This window comes from Chiloscyllium plagiosum, chromosome 1, assembly GCF_004010195.1.
Source record: "Chiloscyllium plagiosum isolate BGI_BamShark_2017 chromosome 1, ASM401019v2, whole genome shotgun sequence".
Taxonomy (NCBI): Eukaryota; Metazoa; Chordata; class Chondrichthyes; order Orectolobiformes; family Hemiscylliidae; genus Chiloscyllium; species Chiloscyllium plagiosum.
The window spans coordinates 12,627,399-12,652,566 of record NC_057710.1 but is presented as its reverse complement, the minus strand read 5'-3'; the positions used below and the strand labels follow the sequence as shown (position 1 = coordinate 12,652,566).

General features: G+C 42.6%; 1 protein-coding gene across 3 annotated transcripts in view; it reads right to left on the bottom strand.

Moving 5' to 3' along the window:
- slc4a11 (solute carrier family 4 member 11) overlaps positions 1–25,168 on the bottom strand; it is a 250,006-nt gene that overhangs the window by 122,103 nt on the left and 102,735 nt on the right. For all 3 annotated transcript variants that reach the window (XM_043696718.1, XM_043696837.1, XM_043696795.1), the window contains 2 exons: positions 13,482–13,652; positions 7,224–7,267 (listed from right to left, as the gene is read on the bottom strand). In XM_043696718.1, coding sequence (XP_043552653.1) covers positions 7,224–7,267; positions 13,482–13,652 — 215 coding nt within the window. The remainder of the gene's footprint in view (positions 1–7,223; positions 7,268–13,481; positions 13,653–25,168) is intronic.

Genomic DNA, 25,168 nt, shown 5'->3' with positions numbered 1-25,168 from the left:
AATAAAAGGGACAGTAGCAACATGGATGTAAAATTGGCCGAGTGAAAGGAATCACCAACCATTACACAAGTATTTTTCAAGGTAGAAGGAGTTCGTCAAGGCTCACTATAGGGACCCTTGCCTCACAGCCAGTTAGCAAATTACCTTTTTGATACAATTTATCCAAAGTTAATACTTCACCCAAAGCTTCATCCAGCTCAACGTCAAAAATAAAATCCTAAAACTGATAAAAATTAGAAATTCTAAAAGATTTAACTAAAGGTACTACCTTCACTGAATCCCTCACTGACCAGGAACACAACTGGTCTCGCCATATAAATAAAGTGGCGACTAGAGCTGGTCAGAGGAGAGGAATACCATAACAAGTAACTCCACTCCTGACCCTCTAAAGCTTGCCCAGCATTTACAGAGTTAGGACTGTGATGGAATACCCTCCATTTGCGTGAATGGATGCAGCTCCAACAAGGAGAAAGTGAGGGCTGCAGATGCTGGAGATCAGAGCTGAAAATGTGTTGCTGGAAAAGCGCAGCAAGCGAAGAAGGGCTTATGCCCGAAACGTCAATTCTCCTGTTCCTCGGATGCTGCCTGATTTGCTGTGCTTTTCCAGCAACACATTTTCAGCTCTGCAACTCCAACAACCCAAGGAACTCCAAACAGGACAAAGCAACTTGCTCAATTGGCACCACATCCACTCCCTCCACCATTGATGCGCAGTAGCAAAAATGCGTACCACCTAGAAGATGTACTTCAGAAATTCACAAAGATCTTCACACAGCATCTTCCAAACTCTGAACCACTACCATCTAGAAGACAGGAGATATGTAGGAATACCATCCTCTAAGTTCAGACAGGCCACACCATCCTGACTAGAAAATACGTCAGGAGAAAGTGAGGACTGCAGATGCTGGAGATCAGAATCGAGAGTGTCATGCTGGAAAAGCACAGCCGATCTAGCAGCATCCGAGGAGCAGGAGAATCAATGTTTCAGGCATAAGCTCTTCGTCAGGGATGAGGCTTGTGGGCTGAGAGATAAATGGGAGGGGGATGGGAGGGACAGGTAGCTAAGAGTGCAATGGGTAGATGAAGATGGGGGAGTAGGTGATAGGTTGGAGCAGATAGATGGGAAAGATGATGGGACAGGTCAAGAGGGTAGTGCCATGTTGGAGACTTGGGACTGCGAGGGGAAAATGAGGAAACTGGTGGAATCCACATTAATCCCGTGTGGTTGCAGGGTCCCAAGGTGGAAGACGAGGCATTCTTTCTCCAGGCGTCAGGTGGTTAGGGTTTGGCGATGGAGGAGGCTCAGAACCTGCATGTCCTTGGTGGAGTGGGAGGGGGAATTAAAGTGTTCAGCCATGGGGCGATGGGGTTGGTTGGTGCAGGTGTCCCAGAGATGTTCTTGGAAATGATCCACAAGGTGGTGTCCACAGCAGGTGCAACGGATACAGTAGATGACGTGTGTGGAAGTACAGGTAAACTTCTGCCGGATATGGAAGGATCCTTTGGAGCCTTGGGTGGAGGCGAGGGGGAAGTGTGGGCGTATATTTTGCGCTTCTTGCAATGGCAGGGGAAGGTGCCGGGAGTTGGGCGAGAGCCAGTGGGGGGCATGGATCTGACAAGGGAGTTGCAGAGGGAATGGTCTCCCTGAAACACCGATAGGGGTGGGGAGGGAAATATATCCCTCGTGGTGGGGTCAGTTCATAAGTGGCAGAAGTGGCAGAGGATGATGCAACGTATCTGGAGGTTTGTGGAGTGGAAGGCGAGGACTGGGATGTGGTGGGCGGGGGGTAGGATGGGTTGGGTTGGAAGGGGTAGGATTCAAGGGCAGAAGTGCGGGAAGTGGAGGCGATGCACTGGAGGGCATCGTCAACCACGTGGGAGGAGAAATTATGGTCTTTGAAGAAGTAGACCATCTGGGATTTTCTATAGTGAAATCCTGGTAACCGATGTAGCAGAGGTGGAGTAATTGGGAATAATGAATGGCATTTTTACAGGAGGCAGGGTGGGAGGAGGTATAGTCCAGTTAGCTGTGAGAGTCAGTGGGTTTGTAGTAGTTGTCTATGATTAGTCTATTGCCAGAGATGGAGTTGAGGGGGGTGAGGTGTCTGAGATGATCTAAACGAATTTGAGGTTGAGGTGAAAGGTGTTAGTGAAGTAGACGAGCTGTTCAACCTCCTAGTGGGAGCATGAGGTAGAGCCAATACAGCCATCGATGTCTCAGAGGAAAAGGTGGGGAATGGTGCCGATGTAGCTGCGGAAGATGGACTGTTCCATGTACCCGACAAAGAGGCAGGCACAGCTGGGGCCCATGCGGGTGCCCATGGCTACCCCTTTGGTTTGGAGGAAGTGGGAGGATTGGAAAGAGAAGTTGTACAAGGAGAAGAAAATAGATCACCTTTTCTTCTCTTTTGCTGGGTCAAAATCCAGGAATTCCTGTCCCAAACGCATTGTGGGTCAACCAATAGCACATGAACTGCAGTCGTTCAAGAAGGCAGCTCACTAGCACCTTCTCAAGGGCAACTAGGGACAGGCAATAAACATTGGCCAGCCAGATAACATCCATGCCCCACAAAGTGAATTAAAAAGATTCTTATCTGGTTTTGGTAGCAAAAGATCCAAGACCATACCTAGTTAATTAGTGCATACTCCATGGCAACCCATCTATCAGAGTCCATTTGTTAACCGATTAGCAGTTTCATCTTGTATTCTTATATTGCATAAATTTTGATTTCCCTTTAAGAACTGTATTCTTACAAATTGTCTGGCATTTATCAGGACAAAAGGCTTTGAAAAAAATGCATCTCTTCTCAGCAATACTCAAATAAACATTTTAAATACACTGTATTTGGAGGAGAGGTGCTGGTACCCACATGCAAAAATCCTTAAAACTGGAAACAGGGAAACTTGATAAAGGTATCTAAAGTAAGGCACATTGGTCATTAGACTTTATAAATAAAAAGGAAAAGGACTAGGAAAGATAAAAAAAAGCACATTAGATCTCCAAACCACTGATTATATTTTAATTAGATTTTATTAAAAACTTTAGGTAGCAGGATTCAAAAGGGGGAATTTTAACAGGACAATAATAGGGATAAGGAACACAATCAGAAAAGGTAGGGCTACCCTCCTTGAAAGAGAGTGAAGACAGTGAAAAGGAGAATTGATGTAGTGGTTTAAAAATCAGGAAGGAGTTTATATAGAGTTAATAAACAAATTGCTTCCAAATGCCAATGGGTCATTATAAAGTTTAAAGCCAATTGGCAAAGAAACCAAAAGTTAAGAGGAAAAACATGTACGGTTTGAATTAAAAATGCACTACTTGAAGGGATATTGGATACAGATTCGATTGTAACCATTAAAGATATTTCATTAAAGTGTCATTTTGACAAGCCAAATGAATGGAAGGTGCAGTTAATGTGGATAAATATGAAGCTAGCTACTTTGATAGCAAAAAACAGGAAAGGCAGATTATTACCTGAAAGGCTATAAATTGAGAGTGGGAAATATGAAAATGGGACCTGATGTCCACATACCAGTCACTAAAAGCAAGCATGTAGATACAGCGGGAGGTGATGACAGGAAATGGTATGCTGACCTTAATAAATTTAATAAATTTAAAACAGGAAGTGTTGGTTTTGCCTAGGCCATTTCTGAGTTTACCATTATTATCTTGCTGTTTTCATCCTCTAAGACCCAATATTTAACTTTAACATTCTTTTACTTTTTGTCTTCTGGGAGAAATGTTATTTATCAATTCTTACGCTCTCACTCATTTTTTCTTCATAGCCATTTTGAGGAATACAAGATAATGAGAGGCATAGATAGAGTCGATAGCCAGAGAGTATTTCCCAGGGCAGAAATGGCTAACACAAGGGGTCATAGTTTTAAGCTGGTTGGAGGAAAGTATAGAGGGGATGTCAGAGGCGGGTTCTTTACACAGAGTTGTGAGAGCATAGAATGCGCTGCCAGCAGCAGTTGTGGAAGCGAGGTCATTGGGGGCATTTAAGAGACTGCTGGACATGCATATGGTCCCAGAAATTTGAAGGTGCATACATGAGGATCAATGGTCAGCACAACATCGTGGACTGAAGGGCCTGTTCTGTGCTGTACTGTTCTATGTTCTATAATGACAGGACTCAAATGCAGGAAGCAGGGGTGTCTTGCTACAATTAAACAGGCCCTGGGATTTTGCGCAGTTTTGGTCTTATCAGAGGAAGAATATTCTTACTAAAGAGGGAGTGCAGTGAAGGATTGCAGTGACAGGATTGACATACGAGGATTATAATCAGAGTTAAAGAGAATGAGGGGACAATCTCAGCAACCTACAAACTTCTAACAGGGTGGACTCAGGAAGGATGTTTACAATGACCAAGATGTCAAAAACTAGGAGTCACAGTCCAAGGATACAGGGTAGACCACTGAGGAATGAGTTGAGCAGATATTTCTTCAGAGAGAGAGTGGTGAGCCTGTGGAATTCATTACCACAGAAAATGTTGCACTGGAAGAATATAGCGCTTGGAGCTAAAGGGGTCAAAAAAGGTTGTGGGAGAGAAAAGCAGGAACAAGCTGTTGAGTTGGATGATCAGCCATGATCACAATGAATAGCAAAGCAGGCCCAAAGAGCTGAATGGCCTACTCCCATTCCAAGTTTCTATATAAATAAAGAAAGGAAATTGAAAAAAAATACTCAATGGATTTAAAAAGAAAATAATTTAAGAGTGGGACTAACTTGATTGCTCTCAAAACAATGGTACAAATTGGAGGATCTGAATATCATCTTTGTGTTGCACTGTAGTTATTTCATTAGATTAAATTAGATTAGATTCCCTACAGTGTGGAAACAGGCCCCTCGGCCCAGCAAATCCACACCAACCCTCCGAAGAGTAACCCACCCAGTCCCATTTTCCTCTGACTAATGCACCCAACACTACGGGCAATTTAGCATGGCCAATTCACCTGACTTGCACATCTTTGGGCTGTGGGAGGAAACCCATGCAGACACAGGGAGAATGTCTGTGTGGAGTTTGCACAGTCACCCAAGGCTGGAATCGAACCTGGGACCCTGGTGCTGTGAGGCTGCAGTGCTAACCTCTGAGCCACAGTGATGACCTAGTTCACTGATGGGGTTTGCAGTGTAATGTTGAGGGGTTATATACCACTGCCTAGCTTCCTTTCCCATTAAATCAACCACTTTCTAAGTCACTACATTATTGCTTGGTGATGCTTGACACTTCAGCAGGCACGAGCAGCAGACAGAGGAGCACATCTATGACACCACAGGGCAGCTTTTAGCATCCCCAGCAGCTGCACAGACCATGCCTTCCTTCCATTTGTCCTTTAGCCTTGCACCAGAGCTTCTGACATGATGTGATGGATGTTTTGACAGTGGGAATAGAGGAAATTACCTAACTGCCCAAAATAAGTCATGATTTGGAGGAGCCGACGTTGGACTGGAGTGTACAACGTTAAAAAAAAAATCACACAACACTAGGTTATAGTCCAACAGGTTTATTTGGAAGCACTGCTCCTTTGTCAGCTGGTTATGGAATATAAGATTATAGGACACCACCTGATGAAGGAGCAGCGCTCCGAAAGCTAGTGCTTTCAAATAAACCTGTTGGACTATAACCTGGTGCTGAGATTTTTAGCCCAAATCTGGAATATTATGTGCAATTCTGGTCTCCTTCTACTGGAAAGATGTTGTGAAAATTGAAAGTGTTCAGAAAAGATTTACAAAGGAGCAGCGCTCCGAAAGCTAGTGCTTTCAAATAAACCTGTTGGACTATAACCTGGTGCTGAGATTTTTAGCCCAAATCTGGAATATTATGTGCAATTCTGGTCTCCTTCCTACTGGAAAGATGTTGTGAAAATTGAAAGTGTTCAGAAAAGATTTACAAAGACGTTGCCAGGGTTGGAGGATTTGAGTTATAGGGAGAGGCTGAAAAGGTTGAGGCTGTTTTCCCTGGAGTGTCGGAGGCTGAGGGGTGACCTTGTAGAGGTTTTCAAAATTATGAGGGGCAAGGATTGGGTAAATAGGCAAAGTCTTTTCCCTGGGGTCGGGGAGTCCAGAACTAGAGGGCATAGGTTTAGGGTGAGAGGGGAAAGATATAAAAGAGACCTAAGGGGCAACCTTTTCATGCAGAGTGTGGTACATGTATGGAATGAGCTGCCAGAGGATGTGGTGGAGGCTGGTACAATTGCAACACTTAATAAGCATTTGGATGGGTATATGAATAGGAAGGGTTTGGAGGGATATGGGCCCGGGTGCTGGCAGGTGGGACTAGATTGAATTGGGATATCTGGTCGGCATAGTTGGACTGAAGGGTCTGTTTCCATGCTGTACATCTCTGTGACTCTATAATCCACTGGCAGCAGGGCCAGTCACCACATGACACAGCGTGAAACTAATTGGGAAAAGCAATGGAAAAGAGCCAAGTTTACTTTGTTTTGAAGTTGATCTGGAATGCTCAAAGTGGTGGAAGCAGATGCATTTCAAGAAGAGAGCTGAATATATATTTGAAAAAAGGGGGTGAAAAGAAATCTTGCAGAAAAAGGACAGGCAAGTGGGACTAAATGATCTTATTAAAAACAAAAAAAAGTTTACAATTGGGCATCATTGAATCATTATTGCACAGGAGAACACCCATTTCAACTGGTTATGTTCAAACTGTCAAATAATTTTCGCTTAGCATTCAACTGACATTTCATACACCAACTGTTATAACGTAGACCACAGCATTTATACACATTAGACCCTACATTAGGCAGTCAGCAGATTGTGAACAGGTTCTGTTCTGGATTCCATTTCATCGCACAATGCAGGACAATATTTTTAAAAAAGGATCAATTGAAAATGTGAAACAACTGCAGATGCTGCAAATCAGAAGCTAAAATGGAAATTGCTGAAAAAAAAAACTCAGCAGGTCTGGCAGCACCTGTGGAACTGAGGAAGCGTCACTCAACCTGAAACATTAACAGATTTCTCTCCACAGGTGCTGTCAGACCTGCTGAGCTTTTCCAGCAATTTCCATTTTTGTTAAAAAAGCAATTCATAAGTACAGGAAATATTTGTACATCAGATCTTTGGAATGACATACCTGTACGAGATCACATTTGTAGGCATAATCATTAAGTCCGACACGCCCTATACAGATTATAATGGAATAAAAAAAAATGATTCCATCATGTTAATTTGGATAGCAAAAAAACAAAAAGTCACTTACTTTTCTGGAAGTATGCAGCAAGACACATCCTGCATTGTCGTTCTCTGTAAGAGTAAAAGGATTGCAGATTATTAAACACGGAAACATTTTTGGGTTGGTGGAAGGATTAGATTTTTCATCATAACCTGTGGAAAATTAGTATTTTGAAAATATCAGTTCACCAGATTTAGTATTGGAGATGGAAAACTCTTCATTTCAGTCTCAGAAATCCTCTCGGGAGGTCAGCACTAGTATTTGGATATCAGCGATGTACCTACTGTTCTCTGTTCCTCCTGCATCCTTCGATTACTTTTCATGTTAGCAGCTACATCAGGATTTATTAGTTTAATCTTCATGATCTTGGCAAAATTTATAGCATTAAAATTTATGTATTTGTAACAATCTGGTTAGGCTATCTAGACAAACCAACACAATCTTGACTTCTGTGACTTCTTCACTCACTGAAAGCAAAAACAGTTTGTAATCTTCGAATTACCCTTCACCATACATTAGACAAAGCACTCCTACACATTGTTACAAAATAACTATATCTACATGAGATCTAAACACTGAATTTAGTCAAAAGACAGCATCTTCTATATCAGAGCACTTATACTTCATCTGCGTTAGCCCAGAGCCTTTTTCTAATGGCTCTGGATCACATGCAGGGCAGACCAATCAAGGATGGCAGATTTCTCTTCCTAAATGACATTAAGCTAACAAATCTTTTGACAATTGACAGTGATTACATAATGCCATTAGGCTTGCTTTTTATTTCATCTGCCATGGGATTCATACCCATATCTGCAGATCATTAGCCTTGGGTTTTGGATTGCTAGTCCAATGACATTCCCCTATGCTACGACACAGTCGCTACAAGCAAAGCTCGACACATCAGAATAGATCGGATTTTATCCTACCCCTTAACCTCACTGAGACAGTGAGCTGCAGTTTACACAGACTACAGGACAGTACAACAATTCAACAGAAGTTCTGTCAAAAATAACTTGCTCCTCTGCAATTTCCAACTCTTAAGCAATCATAACCACCTGGTTCACTAATGACCTTTAAAAGGAAGGAAATCCGCCCATCTTATCAGGTCTGGCTTTGACATAACTTCAACAACGTCATTGATTCTCAACTACCCGGTAAAATAGACAAGCAAACCACTCCAATTCATGGGCAGTTAGGAACAGGCAAGAAACATTAGTCCTGCCAGCGACATCCAAATTCTATGACAGAAGAAGAAACAAATAGAAAGACGTTGGGAGGACTAAAGTATTGTCCCAACATATTGTCTCCAGGTCAGGGCAATGGAATTCCCAATTCAATACCATCACCATAAACACTAGAATTAATAAAAAGGAGAATACCGACCAAGCCTCTCGAGTTGAGTTTCTCCAACATTTGTCTGTCTTTCTCAGGATGAGTAGCGATGAGCAACATATACTATCTTTCCAGTATGCCAGAAATATTTAATGAATAACTTTATAAGGGAAGCGCTACATTGCAGGAATATGGTACAGAGTAGGAAAAAGGGGAGTTTAAGTTAAAATAAACACATGATCTTATTCATTAGCAAAGCAAACTCAAGAAGCCAGGTATTTCTTACAGCCTTCTTAAGCTGCAATGTGATAGAGAAAAGGATAATTTGCTTTAGTGGGTATAGGCAGAAATGTGTGTGTTGGCTAGGACACTTGGAGAACTTCCCCTCTTCCACAATGAACTGTGTCCCAGGTACTCAAACTGCTGCAGGGTCCATTTAAACATGATTGAGTGCTCACATCCCACCCCACGTGCCACCAAAGCCTGGGCACTTATTCAAAACAGGGCAGCAGTTTTCAAACAACCTGCCTCAAGGTCAACATCACCCTTGCATAAACAAATCAGACAACTTTAATAAACATATGAACAGTCAATCAATGAGACATTCTTCCAGAAGGAAATGGTTACCAATCCAGAGTGCACTGATATCAAAGTTTTAAAATAGGTTATCCGATGTAGATTGTGGGTTACCATTGTGTCCACAGACATAAAAAGACCTGAAGAGTCAATATAAGGAAATGCAGCTCCATTGTGTGCAGAATTATCCCCACTCACCAGAGACCTATTGTCTATAGTAGTACTCTCGGAGGGATTCCAAGGCGCCACTTCCAGTGAGCTTCACCCATAGCCCCATTCTGTAATCAACAAACAAGACTCTCTACATAGCCCCAAAGAACAATGGCTCATACAACACATGGAGGCTTCATTCCAATGGGATTTGTTCAGAAAGTCAGAAGGATGTCAGAGCATTCTTCATTCTCTGGGGTTTGCAATTTACTTTAAATTGTTTAAATATATAGTTTTCATTGAATAGTCCTTTTAATGAGAGAGAGAGAGAGAGCACACGAGAGAGCGATCAACTCATCAAGCTCACTGTTTATAATAGACTTTGACCCATTGATTGTTTTAATACTTACCCCGGTCTGTCAGTTTCTTATGCTGTTTGGTACAAATAGTCCTGTATTGTAGTTTCACCAGATGGACATCTCATTTTCAGGTATGCCTGGTTCTGCTCCTGGCATGCCTCCTGCACTCTTCATTAAAACAGGGTTGATCCCTGGCTTGATGGTAATGGTTGAGTAGGCAATGTATCAGGCCATGAGGTTGCAGGTTATGATGGAGTACAATTCTGTTAATGATCGTCCATAATGCCTTAGGATGTCCAATCTTGCTTTTCTAGATCTGTTTGAAGTCTATCCCAATCAGCACAATGGTAGCACCACACTACATGATGGAGGACATTCTCAATGTGAAGACAGATCACTTCTACCAATACCATCTTGGGCAGATACATCAGTGGTTAGGCAGATTGGGGAGGATGAGGTCGACTAGGCTGGTCCCTCATCACCAATCCAGGAGCTACATCCTTCAGGATCCTACCAGTCCTATCAGTAATCGTGCTGCCAGCCAGACACTGTGGTGGACATTGAAGGTACTCTAGGTGGAGGTCTTCAAAGTACTTTCACAAAGGGTAGAAAGGGCAAACTAATGTCCAACATGAAGGAGTATGGATTTACCAGATAAGGCAGATTGGTACATGGTGAATCTTTGGCCCTGTTGACCTGATGTCAAACAGTTCATACAGTCTAAGCTCAAAAATTGGGGGCTCCCAAGGGAATTCCCTCCAACTGTATGCCACGGTGCCTCCACCTCTGCTGGATCTGCCAATGGACAGGACATATCCAAGGATGGTGACATTCCAGTCTGCGACATTGTGTGGAAGGTATGATTCCATGCATTTGACTATATCAGTTTGTTGCTTGACTAATCTGACAGCTTTCCCACTCTTGGTTATGGTGTAACTGCATACATGGTTAGCTAGGCTCCAGCTGAAGTACTAGAAGAAAGTGAGGACTGCAGATGCTAGAGAGTCAGAGTCAAAAAGGGTAGCGCTGGAAAAGCACAGTAGGTCAGGCAGCACCCGAGGAGCAGGAGAGTCAACGTTTGGTCATAATGAAGAGCTTGTGCCCAAATTGTAGACTCTCCTGCTCCTCGGATGCTGCCTGACCTGCTGGATTTTTCCAGCGCCACCCTTTTTGACCCCAGCTGGAGTACGGTGTGTTGTTCTGGTCACCGCACTGTAGGAGGGATGCAATTGAAAGAGAGTAAGTTCACCAGAATAGTGCCTGGGTTGGAGTGTTATAGGCTGGGGCTATTTTCTATAGGGCAGAGAAGGCTGAAGAGAGACCAGATTGAGGATTATAAAGGGGCATAGATGGGGTAAGTTGGAAAGAACTCTTCCTCTTTGCGGAAGGGCTAATAATCAGGGGTCATAGATTTAACGAAAGGGTAGGAAGTTTAGAGGGATTGAAGTAAAATGTTTGCACCTAGAGAGTGCAAACTCGCTATCTGAAAAGGGTGGTAAAGATGGCAACCTTCACAGCACTGAAACACTGTAGCACACAAGGGTATGAGCCCAGTGCTGGGAAATGGGATTGGACTAGATCAGCACTTGATGACAGTTGTGAAGATGTGGGTGTACTTTTACGGGAGCTAGAAGCAGCAGAACCACTGGACAGTATCAAGTGTTCTCAATGAGGCAACAATGTATGTAACATGGGGTTGAACAACTCGAGTAGTTCATTGCCTGGAGACAAAAACCAAATTCAAATCCGGCCAATCAGCTTAAATTATTCCCTGGTAAAAATACCAATTTCCAATCAAGTTTGAATTGAGTATATTGACAATCTTAAAAGCCAATGACACAATCCAATGCCCTGGGGTACAAGCATGGGGGAGAAATTCAACAGTTGAGAGAGAACTGCTGCAGTCTAGCATGTAAACAAACTGCTTGAAAATAGCTCTCTCTTAAAAGTACCTTTTCGATCAGTAACCTGTGACACAGAAATTCCTAACAAGGAAAAAAGAAGACACAGGAAGATCCAAAGACAAGAACCTACAGCTGCCTGGTTTTGAGATAAGAAGTGTTGTGTTGTAAATTTTAATTGGGAGTTTTATCGGACTAGTATTACAGAAGAAAAGCTAGAAGATAGGTTTGAGAAAGAAATTGTAAATAGCGATTTGTTAATTATTCTGTTATACTTTAAGAAATAAAGGTGTTAATGTTTCCTTTACATAGTTCTTGGTCACTCGAATGTTTACAGATTACTGCATGGGACAAATCTTTTCTGTGTTGCTGGTTTTAAATTAAGCAGGAGGGTTTACCCAGTGTCGTAACAATGATTGGCACAGACAATAGTTTCACGATCATTAGACTTCTAACTAACTCCAAAATTTATTTTAAAATTCAAATTCCTCAATGGCACTCAAACCTTAGAACATTGCCTGAGTCTCTAGGTTAATAGTCCAGCAACAATTCCACAACAATTAGTGGGCGGCACGGTGGCACAGTGGTTAGCACTGCTGCCTCGCAGCGCCAGAGACCCGGGTTCAATTCCCGACTCAGGCGACTGACTGTGTGGAGTTTGCACGTTCTCCCCGTGTCTGCGTGGGCCCCCTCCGGGGGCTCCGGTTTCCTCCCACAGTCCAAAGATGTGCAAGTCAGGTGAATTGGCCATGCTAAATTGCCCGTAGTGTTAGGTAAAGGGGTAAATGTAGGGGTATGGGTGGGTTACGCTTCGGCGGGTCGGTGTGGACTTGTTGGGCCGAAGGGCCTGTTTCCACACTGTAAGTAATCTAATCTAAAAAAAAAACATCATCACCTCACCACATGCCACAGAAATTACTGATGTGCCACTGTACCCTTCAGCACCTCACCAAATGACCATCCCCCACATCAGTCAAAACAGACATGTCCAAATGGCTGTTTTATGTCCCTCTACCTGTCTGTGTGCCCCTGCCTCAGAGTGCCCATGTCTGCATGCATATATAGTGTGGCTGGGCCATTGTCAACTGATGTACTCTACATACTCATACTTGACCAGTAGAGTTGCTATAACAATCTGTCAAGGTTTCAGCATCACTCCACTTCGGATCTATCCAGTATATCCCACAATCTACCATCACCTGGGTGCTTTTGTTGCTCAGTTAAGGTGAATCCACACCTGTAATATTAAATCTATAAGGAAACGTTTGATAGAGCAGTCAGTGAGTACTGTGAGGAATCTGAGCAAAATCAAACAAACTTTTACAAAGTTGTGACTTTTTTCTCACATTTTGAGAAGTCATTAAATGGCTTTGGTCGCAAAAGATCCTACCTCTATGTTCTCCTTCATGTTCAGCCTACACGTGTAGCAGCCATCACAATGTTATGGGTGAAATGGGGCTGAGGGGGTAGGATGGGAGATGGTGATTGCACAGAGACAGACAGTGAAACAATCCAAGTTCACAACCTTTCTTGTAACTGTCATCACCTGATGGTCTGTACCCATTGTACTTTCCAAGTTCAGATGTCATGACCCCATAAAAGACTCTCCTGACACCAACCATCTGAGCTCACCAGTGACAGAAGAACTGAGTCAAGGAGACACTAGAAACTATGATTAGAATAGATGGATGTTCAACGGCTAAAACAGACATGATACGCTGAAAGGCCTCTTTCTAAATTTTAGTAAGTCAATGATTCTCTGGGGTAGTTAACCCAAGTGCACAGGTACACAAAAGATTAGGGGCCATTTGGGTTGCTCAAAGAGGTGACTGGAAGGTTGAAACATGGAGGCATTTGATTAGCATGTTTGCAGTTGACTTGTCATTGAAGGAAGAAACAGGAACCCTCATAATAATAAAAAAATCCACATTCTTGCCCAGAATACAAACACCACAGCCTTCACTCACCATCCACATTTGACTTCAGATCCACATTTGACTTCAGATCCACATTCACATTGACATAGAATCGGAGGCCATCATCAGACATAGTCGAGGCATTTACTGTTTCATAAATTTCATCTGCCCCAATCCCAATGCCCTCACTGCTGTTTTCTTCACGATCAGGCTGCATATCATCTGAAACAAAAAACATGTTCTCATCAGCAAGCTTCTCAAGGAAGGTCGCTCTGTCTGTGAGATCAATAGTACTCAGGAACAGCCTACTTTAAGAAAGAGAAAACGCAAGTTTCCAATCATGTGAACTAACTAGGGCTTTCTAACTCCATTTGACCTAGGTGGCATATCATGACATCCTAGTGGCCAATCACCCTGGCACCATTTCCCATTATAGCTATTGGCTTGTGAAATTTCAGGAACTCGCTCTAAAATGTGACTCAAAGATCTTAAAAGATTGGTCAAAAAATTTCTTCTTAAAAAATTCAAAACTATCCAATCACCTCTCCTCCATCCTTCAACCACAACCAAACTTCCAGGGATAATGAACAGAAATAAATTTAAATAATGAAACAGCACTTATAATGAAAAACACAGCAGCTGTACTTTACTAACCATTGAGGCCCTGAGAGACCTCAGGCTCTCAATTAATGAAGCAGAAATACGTGGAGACAACGGGCACCTTGGATACAAGCTGGAGAACAGGCAACAGCCTCTTGAGACCTCAAGGAGAGGGCCTGCTATACTTTGTGCCCCTCCGGTATTTAGCAGTCCAGCAGCAGGCTTCACCCTGGGGTTTAAAAGGACCAGAATGAAAGCCCTGCCCTCAGAGACCTAATTCCCAGAGGGCTGGGGCAGCTACTCTGCACTCAGCAGCACCATTCAGAAGGTGGTGGCTGCTCCTGGTACTACATCTATCAGAGGCCTCTGATCGAGTAGAGAGGGAACTGCGATGGACTGGAGTTGGCTTCCAGCAGGCCTTGCCCTTGCTGAAGAAGTCCACAAGCAACGAGGTCAAGGTGCATTGGACATCCTTCTGGCTCAAAGGGTATCCTTATTCTACTGTAAATACTGCTCTCAGCAGGAGGAGGTACTCACGTGGACAATAACAGTCTTAAGGGCCTCTATTAACCATGGGGTAGGAAGGCAGTCCTCCAACCTCAAATTTGTTCACAAAAACAATCCTGGGGATGAAGAGCTTGTCACACGAGAAGCGACTGAGGACTCTGAATCTGTACTGTGTTTGAGAGGCCTGAACAGAGTGGACATGGAGAACATGTTTCTGTTGTAGGAAAGGCTGGGACCCAAGGGCACAGATTCAGAGTGAAAGGTCGAACTGAGATGAGGAGGAATTTCTTCAGCCAGAGGGTGGTGAATCTGTGGAACTCATTGCCGCAGAGGGCTGTCATGGCCAAGTTACTCAGTGTCTTTAAGATAGAGATAGATTGGTTCTCGATTAGTAAGGGGGTCAAGAGCAATGGGAGAAGGCAAGCAAATGAGGCTGATCAACCATCAAAATGGCAGAGCAGACTCGATGGGCTGAATGGCCCAATTCTGCTCCTTTCTCAAGGATTAATGAAATTCCTCCTTTCCCCCTTCCCAAAACCTCACCACCGGGAGGGCACAGGATTTTGCCTAATCTGCCCATTTCTCATCACATTTCTTGGGTGGGATACACCACAGCACTATCATCCAGGAAGACCAGTCAGTCAGGATTGAGGGAAAGTGTCTGCCATATTGAAATCAGAAGTCAAAGATCAGTTTAAAAAAAAAGGGACAAAAAAAAAAGTCACAGCCAGTTACGACGCATGCCATTTATAGAGTCATCAAGATGTACAGCACAGAAACAGACCCTTCGGTCCAACTCGTCCATGCCAACCAGATTTCCCAACCCAATCTAATCCCACCTGCCGGCACCCAGCCCATATCCCTCCAAACTCTTCCTATTCATATACCCATCCAGACGCTTTTTAAATCGTACTAGTCTCCACCACTTCCTCTGGCAGCTCATTCTATGCACGTACCACCCTCTGCGTGAAAAAGTTGCCCCTCAGGTCTCTTTTATATCTTTCCCCTCTCACCCTAAATCTATGCCCGCTAGTTCTGGACTCCCCCACCCTGGGAAAAAGACTTTGCCTATTTATCCTATCCATGACCCTCATTATTTTATAAACCTCTATAAGGTCAACCCTCAGCCTTCGACGCTGTAGGGAAAAACAGCCCCAGCCTATTTAACCTCTCCAGATATCTCCAACCCTGGCAACATCCTTGTAAATTTTTTCTGAACTCTTTCAAGTTTCACTACATCCTTCCAATAGGAAGGAGACCAGATTTCCATGCAATATTCCACCAGTGGCCTAACCAATGTCCTGTACAGCCACAACATGACCTCCCAACTCCTGTACTCAATACTCTGACCAATAAAGGAAAGCATACAAAACGCCTTCTTCACTATCCTATCTACCTGCGACTCCTCTTTCAAGAAGCTATGAACCTACATTCCAAGGTCTCTTTGTTCAGCAACACTCCCTAGGACCTTACCATTAAGTGTATAAGTCCTGCTAAGATTTGCTTTCCCAAAATGCAGCACCTCGCATTTATCTAAATTAAACTCCATCTGCCACTTCTCAGCCCATTGGCCCATCTGGTCCAGATCACCTAATCAGAAATAACCTTCTTCACTGTCCACTACACCTCCAATTTTAGTGTCATCTGCAAACTTACTAACTATACCTGTTATGCTCACATCCAAATCATTTATCCAACACTGGACAGTTGTCAATGCCTTGACTGAGGTAGAGGGTCAAAAGTAGCTGATGCTGTGTGCAGATGGAGTAGTAACAGGATTTAATTGGTGGGAGTATAGTCCTCTCATCTTTGCTATCAGCCTGCAAGGCAAACTCAAAGTAAAAGTACTATTTCCCTCACTCCCCTCCACAATAAAGAAACAAAGTCACATAATTAAATCTTGCATAAATGGTAAAATAAATATTAATGGAAAAAGCCAACAGCCCTCATTCCTGGCGGGGGGGGAATGACAATAGACAATACTTGTGCTCAAATGTAAAATTTGCTTTTTTTTTAAAAAGAAAACAAAATAGTCAGAAGAACCCTCAAAAGAGAAACAGTAATTACCAGCCGACACAGATCCAGAAGAAAATCTAATTAAGCTAAATTCATTGCTGAATTACAAGGCACTTTCAAGTTTGACAGCCCTACAAATCTTGGTAATTGTGTCATACTTAAATATCCAAATTCTGTTCCATAACAACAATGCCCCTTTTATTTAAAAAGAAAACAAAAATCATTTAAGGGATTTAAATCCATGTGGTTTTGATTAAATATAGTTCAGTCTGTGGCCGGCTCTTCCTGTACTGCTAACCGCTTTAGAATAAAACAAAACAAAACACATACCACAGGCATAGAGCAACACTGACACAGGCTAACAAGGAAATGTTCTCTCTTGCTGCCTCCTGCCCTCAAGGGAAAAAACAAAAACCACACAAACACCACAGACAGGCTACTTGGCTTGCAATTTGTGTCACTCAGACTGAATAGGCCCAAAACAGAAGTGGCGTTTGGGATTATTGTACACTCGTAGTTGACTGCTGAATAAACAGGAACTCTCCACAGTCTGCCAGAGGTGCTCAATGTTAAATTACACCAGTAGGGAGAATTAGCTGTTACCTTCAGCAACCATCCAATTGCATTTGGCATGTTTTCCTTTATTGGTCAGAGTATTGAGTAAAAGGAGTTGGGAGGTCACGTTGAGGCTGTACAGGACATTGGTTAGGCCACTGGTGGAATATTGCACGGAAATCTGGTCTCCTTCCTATCGGAAGGATGTAGTGAAACCTGAAAGCGTTCAGAAAAGATTTACAAGGATGTTGCCATGGTTGGAGGATTTGAGCTATAGGGAGGGGCTGGATAAGCTGGGGCTGTTTTCCCTGGAGGGTCGAAGGCTGAGGGGGTGACCTCAGAGGTTTATAAAATCATTAGGGACATGGATAGGATAAATAGACAAAATCTTTTCCCTGGGGCAACGTTTTCATATAGAGGGTGGCGCATGTGTGGAATGAGCTGCCAGAGGAAATGGTGGAGGCTGGTACAACTGCAACATTTAAGAGGTATCTGGATGGGTATGAGTAGGAAGGGTTTGGAGGGATATAGGCCAAATGCTAGCAAATGGCACTAGATTAGGATGGAATACCTGGTCGGCACGGACGTGTTGGACTGGAGTGTCTGTTTCCGAGCTGGACATCTCTATAACTCCGACTCTAGAGTTGAAAGTGTATAGTCTAAATCAGTTGCAAATTCTACACAAAAACTGAAATTGCTGGAGTGAACCAGCAGGTCTGGCAACATTTGAAGAGAAAAGCAGAGTTAGTGTTTCAAGTCCAGTGACCCTTCATCAGACTGGTCCTAGCACTAATCCTCAGGAAACACCATTGGTTCACTAATACCCTCCAGGGAAAGAAGTTTGCTGATCTGGCCTACACGTGACTCCAGACCTACAACAAAAGAAACGTGGACTCTTAGCTGCCCAATAAATGCTGGCCGAGCCAGTGATGCCTATGTACCACAACGAATGAGAAAAAATATTTTTTGCCAGTTTGAATTACTATCCTCAAAATCGGTGTTTAATTTGCTCATGATTCAAAGCCTGCCTTTTATATGGCAACATCACTGGCCTGTTGAAAAATTTTCCCACTTATTGGAAAAAGTAGATCATTGCACATGGATTGACTAGACATCCAGATGACATGCTGACAAAATTTCCTTCAGCAGTCAGAGGAATGGCCAGGTAATTTCAACTTCCCCGTTACATTGAAAGAATATTTACCATGTTACGATATCGATTTAATAAATCAACTTATCAAGGATTAACTGTGGACTAATCGGCTTTAAACAGAAAAATGCACAAATCAAGAAGCAGGCATTAGAGCCAAATCAGTTGATCAGAGTGCCCCAGCAGACTAACTGCCTGGCAGACACAATGTCGTTTACATGCAGCGTGATGGAGTCTTTAAAAAGGTGGACTGTTTGAAAAGAGAAATAAGATGGGAAAGTGAATTCAGATCCGCCAAGATTTCATTGAGTGATGGAGCAGACAAGATGGGCCCATTTCTGCTCTTACATCTTACAGTTTTACAACTCATATTCATGGACAAAAAAAAACTGTTTCCACTGTTCTGTTCAAAGAAAAGCAAAGAACCTAACTTGAGCTAATATAGAGACACTCAGATTAAAACAGGGTGAGCAAAATCTCAAATTGAAGAGGCCTTCCCACCCCACCCCACCCACTAGATGTCAAACAAGCTTTAATCCAATTGACTTTAATCAATTTTGAACAAAAATTCCTCAATTTGGTTTAAATTGATTGTGGCCATGTGAAGAAGTGGGGAATCTAATAAAATAAAAGGAGCAGTCTGGATGACTGGAGAGCCAACAGAATGAATATTCTCAAAAGCAGCTCGAGGTGATATATTGCTTTCTGGCTGCTGTCCTAATAACCTCCTGGCCAGGGGTTCCCATATCAGAGGATTAAAACAAAAAAGTTGTTTGATTTTACTTGGCAGAATTATAACCAAATTGAGTCAAAGAGTAATCCAGAATTCAGCCTATATTTGCTGATAGTTTTTTTTTGTCGTTTAAGTCAGCACACAAAACAGTAAATAACTCTTAGTGACAAAGTATAGGAGTTCATTAAATCCATCCAGCCATAAAAAAATAACTGTCAGCTCTCTATCCTTCTCCGTCACTATGCTTAGGGACCAAGTTAAAAATCACATAACACCAGATTATAATCCAACAGGTTTATTTGGAAGCACTAGCTAGTGATTTTTAAACTTGGTCCACCCCAGTCCAACACCAGCTCCTCCGCATTATGCATAGGGAGTTATTAGACTTGCCGACAGACAAATAAACCATCTTTTTCCTGCCCATTTACAACAATTGACCAACTCATGACAAACCAGGACACACCAAGTATCTCAATCTTCCAAGTCTAGAAGCCAACATGTTGAAGTCTGCCTAAATATTTGCACAGAACGGCGTACAGTTTAGGTCTCCTAATTGAAAAACAATATACTGGTATTGGAGGGGATGCAGAGGAGGTTCACTAGATTGATTCCAGAGTTGAGTGTGTTGACTTGTGAGGACAGATTGAGTCGACTGAGACTATACTCCTTGGAATTTCGAAGGAGGAGGGGTATCTTGTAGAAATATCTCTTCATTCATAATTTTATATCAGATAGAAGCAGGGAGGTTGTTTCCACTGACAGACAAAACTATGACTACAGGATATAGCCTCAAAATACAAGGGAGTAGATTTAGGACTGAGTTGAGGAGGAATTGCTTCACCCAAAAGGTTGTGGATCTGTGGAATTCTCTGACCAGTGAAGCAGTCGAGGCTAACTCATTCTAAGTTTTTTAAAGGATAGATAGATCGATTAGATAGATCGATTAGATAGATCAGATATTTGAACAGTAAAGGACTTAAGGGTTATGGTGAGTGGGCAGATAAATGAAGCTAAGTCCATGAAAAGATCAGCCATGATCTTACTGAATGGCGAAGCAGGCTCGAAGGGCTAAATGGCCTACTCCTGCTCCTACGTTCATATTTGACTGGTGTAAGCTTGTATAATCTCTGAAGGCACAAGGAATCAAAAGATGGACAAACAATCTTTTGGAAGAGTCACAGTCATGGTCATAGAGGTGTGCAGCACAGAAACTGACCAGATATCCTAAACTAATCTAGACCCATATCCCTCTAAACCCTTTCTATTCGTATACCCATCCAGATGCCTTTTAAATGCTGTAATTGTATCAGTCTCCACCACTTCCTCTGGCAACTCATTCTATACACACACCATCTTCTGTGTGAAAAGGTTGACCCTTAGGCCACTTTTCAATCTTTTCCCTCTCACCTTAAACCTATACCCTCCAGTCCTGGACTCCCCGACCCCAGGGAAAAGACCTTGTCTATTTACCCTATCCATGCCCCTCATGATTTTATAAACCTCTACGAGATCACCCCTCAGTCTCCACTGCTCCAGGGAAAAAGAGCTCCAGCCTATTCAGCCTCTCCCTGTAGCTCAAACCCACCAACATTGGCAACATCCTTGTAAATCTTTTCTGAACCCATTCAAGTTTCACAATATGTTTCTGACAGGAGGGAGACCAGAATTGCACGCAATATTCCAACTATGGCCTAACCAATGTCCTGTACAGCTGCAACATGACCTCCAAATCCTGTACTCAATACTCTGACCAATAAAGGAAAGCATACCAAATGCCTTCTTCACTATCCTATCTACTCGAGACTCCACTTTCAAGGATTTATGAACCTGCCCTCGAAGGTCTCTTTCTTCAGCAACAGTCCCACATTAAGTGTATAAGTCCTGCTCTGATTTGCCTTTCCAAAATGCAGCACCTTTCATTTATCTAAATTAAACTTAATCTGCCACTCCTCAGCCTATTGGCCCATCTAAATCAAGATATGATTCTACTCTGAAGTAACCTTCTTCATTGTCCACAACGCCTCCAATTTTGGTGTCATCTGCAAACTTACTAACTATACCTCTATGTTCACATCCAAATCATTTATATAAAGGACGAAAAGCAGTGGACCCAGCACCGATCCTTGTGGCACTTCATTAGTCACAGGTCTCCAGTCTGAGAGGCAACCCTCCACCACCACCCTCTCTATCTTCTACTTCGAGCCAGCTCTGTATCCAAGTGGCTAATTCCCCTTGTATTCCATGAGATATAACCTTGCTAACCAGTCTACCAGGAGGAACTTTGTTGAATACCGTACTGAAGTCCATATAGATCACGTCTACCACTCTGCCCGAATCAATCCTCTTCGTTACTTCTTCAAAAATCTCAATCAAGTTCGTGAGACATGATTTCCCATGTTCAAAGCCATGCTGACTATCTCTAATCAGTCCTTGCCTTTCCAAATGCATGTAAATCTTGTCCCTCAGTATTCCCTCCAACAACTTTCCCACCACTGATGTCAGGCTCACTGGTCTGTAGTTGCCTGGTTTTTCCTTACTACCTTTCTTAAATAGTGGCACATCTTAACCAACCTCCAGTCTTCGGGCACCTCATCTGTGACTATCAATGATATAAATATCTCAGCAAGGGGCCCAGCAATCACTTCTCTAGCTTCCCAGAGTTAGAGGGTACACCTGATCAGGTTCTGGGGATTTATCCACTTTTGTGTGTTTTAAGACATCCGGCACCACCTCCTCTGTAATATAGACATTGTTCAAGATGTCACCATCTATTTCCCCACATTTTATATCTTCCATGTCCTTCTCCACAGTAAACATGGATGCAAAATACTCCTTTAGCATCGCCCCCATCTCCTGTGGTTCCACACATAAGCTGCCTTGGAGGGGTCAAAAATTGTAGCATTAGAAAGGCACAGCAGGTCAGGCAGCATCTGAGGAGCAGGAGAGACATTCCTGATGAAGGGCTTAAGCCCAAAACGCCAATTCTCCTGCTCCTCGGATACTGCCTGACCCGCTGTGCTTTTCCAGCGCCATTACTTTTCAACTCGGATCTCTAGCATCTGCAGTCCTCACTTTCTCCTGATCTTTGAGGGGCTCTATTCTCTCCTTAGTTACCCTTTTGCCCTTAAATGTATTTGTAAAATCCCTTTGGATTCTCCTTAATCCTATTTGCCAAAGCTATGTCCCCTTTTTGCCCTCCTGATTTTCCTCTTAGGTATACCCTTACTGCCTTTATACCCTTCTGCTTTATATGCTGCCTTCTTTTTCTTAACCAAAATCTCAATTTTTCTAGTCATCCAGCATTCTCTATACCTGCTGTCCCTTTCACCCTAACAGGAATAGACTGTCTCTGGATTCTCATTATCTCATTTCTGAAGGCTTCCCATTTTCCAGCCATCCCTTTGCCTGTGAACAACTGCACCCATTCAACTTTCAAAAGGTCTTGCCTAATACCATTAAAATTGGCCTTCCTCCAATTTAGAGTTTCAACTTTTAGATCCAGTCTATCCTTTTCCATCATTATTTTAAAGCTAATAGAATTATAGTCACTTATGCTCTCCCCACCCACTGACACCTCAGTCATCTGCCCTGCCTTATTTCCCAAGAGTAGGTCAAGTTTTACACTCTCTTTAGTAGGTACATCCACATACTGAATCAGAAAATGTTCTTATACACACTTAACTTCCTCTCCATCTAAATCCTTAGACTGGGTATTGCCACAGTGTTAAGTTAAAATCGCCTACAGTCATCCCAGACTCAAACGTTATCTCTCTCTCTCTCCACAGATTGGAATTTCTCCAGTATTCAGTGTTTGTTTCAGAATTCTGGCATCTGCAGTATTTTGCTTTCATTGAACACAGATGGCCACTTCAGATATTCATTCTAAACTGGTCAGACACAAAAGAAAAAACCATCGACCCCAACAGTAGATTTCGAGCTAAAATGTTGCCCACCAACGTGATGCCATGACATTTTTGTCTCCTCATGTCCTTCAGACAATTCACCTCAGATGGAAAGTGGGGAGCCACTTTTAAGCCCTAAGATAATAATTTAATGCAATGTATTTGCCCTAAACGTATTTAACGCATCTCTTAAAAGGATGCCAAAACCTCGACTAGCAAATGTGGTTGCTGGCACAATTCACATAAGCACTTATGATGCCGAGTGAAATGAATTTAAACCACTGCAACAAAACAGACTCAAAATCTTGCAAGTGAAAAAGACCTGTTAGAGGGGTCAGTAACACTGACAAGCCATTGTCCGGAGGGTGGTTAAACAGGGAGTGCCTGGCTGGAGTCACACCTTGGTCAGATTGGGCAGTTTCTCTTCCCAAACACGAGAACTATCACACCTTACTGAGATTTGAGCTTGTGGTTTCATACTCATTAAAACTCAGTAACTTGCAACCCAATTAATATGAAAAAATTGAAATAGCTGGAGTATCATTTCAGTAAAACTATTCAGATCATTTGTACCGATTTAGGCTAATCCGAAACCGTAAACCATTCTGCACTGTTGAGATATTTTAATTGCTGTGTTAAAAGCATCAAGTTCATTCTAATTCTTTCCCCTCTGCAGACCTTGGCTTCAAATCACCACATTATTGGACCATCTAAAGTGGTTGGCGTAGTACTGATAGGTGTCTGAATTGATACATTAAAACATGATGAGACAAACACCATGGAGATGTCTAATGAATGAATGTAATCTCATTCCTTCCTTAAATGGGCTGTTGTTATTTTTTAATACTTTCCACAGGAGGAGGGAGTCACTTACTCGGCTAGCATTTATTGCCCATCCCTAATTGCCCAGAATGCACCCGAGAGGCAACTACGTTTCTGAGAGGGTGCAGTCACATGTTGGCCAGACCAAGTCATGATGGCAGTTTCCTTCCCTGAAGGACATTAGTGAACCAGATGGGTTTTTCCTGACATTCGACAATGGATTAATTAGACTCTTAAAACAAGATATTTATCGAGTTTAAATTCTACCACCTGTCATGGCAGGATTTGAACTCAAATCCCCAGAACGTTACCTGGGTCTCTGGGTTTACAGTCAAGCGGTAATACCACTGGGCCATTGCCTTCTCTTATAACATCGAATTTCTACCCAAACTTTGTTAATGTGGAGCACTCCTCCAAAATCCTACAAAAGGCTCTTTACAGTCTAAACCATTTTAAAAAGGGGACAGAAGCTATTTCCATTTAGCTGTAGATCTCAAGTTAATTTTCTCATTTTGACATTATGCTTATCGGAAAGGTGACAGAGCAATCTGCATATGAAATCAGGAGCAGGAATAGGCCCGGCCTTTGAGCCTATTCCACCATTAAATAGATTCATGGCTGATCCAAAGACTACTTTCCCGACTACCCCAATAACCTTTCACCATTTCTTTTTTTTTAAAAAAAAGGATCTGCCTTAAAAATGTTCAAGGAGAGGAGGAGAGACTGTTCTAAAGTTCAATGATTTGGAGTGAAAACATTTGTCCTGATGGGTTTAAATGGACAACACCTTATTTTTAAAATATGAGCTAATAGTTTTAAATTTCTCCCACAAGAGGAAACATCCATTCTCCACAGTTAACCTCTCAAGAACTCTCAGGATCTTGTACATTCCAACTAAGTCACCTCTTATTCTAAATGCCAACCAATGCTAGCCTCACCTTTCCTCATGAGGCAGTCCAACTATTCCAGGTATTAGCCTGGGAAACGATCTCCGAACTGCTTTTAATGTATTTACATCTATATATAAATAGACACCAATATTATAGAAAGTACTTGATATCTAGTGTAAACAAAAAATGCTGGGAAACGCCATAGGTCAGGCAGCGTACATCGAGAGAGAGAGCAAGCGAATGTTTATGTTCCTTTGCTCGCTTGCTCTCCATGGATGCTACCTGACTCACTGATTTCCAGCATTTTTTATTTTCAGTACAGATTCCAGCATCTGCAGTAATTTGCTCATATGTAGAGTCATAGAGATGTACAGCACGGAAACAGACTCTTCGGTCCAACCTGTCCATGCCGACCAGATATCCCAATCCAATCTAGTCCCACCTGCCAGCACCCGGCCCATATCCCTCCAAACCCTTCCTATTCATATACACATCCAAATGCCTCTTAAATGTTGCAATTGTACCAGACTCCACCACATCCTCTGGCAGCTCATTCCATACAC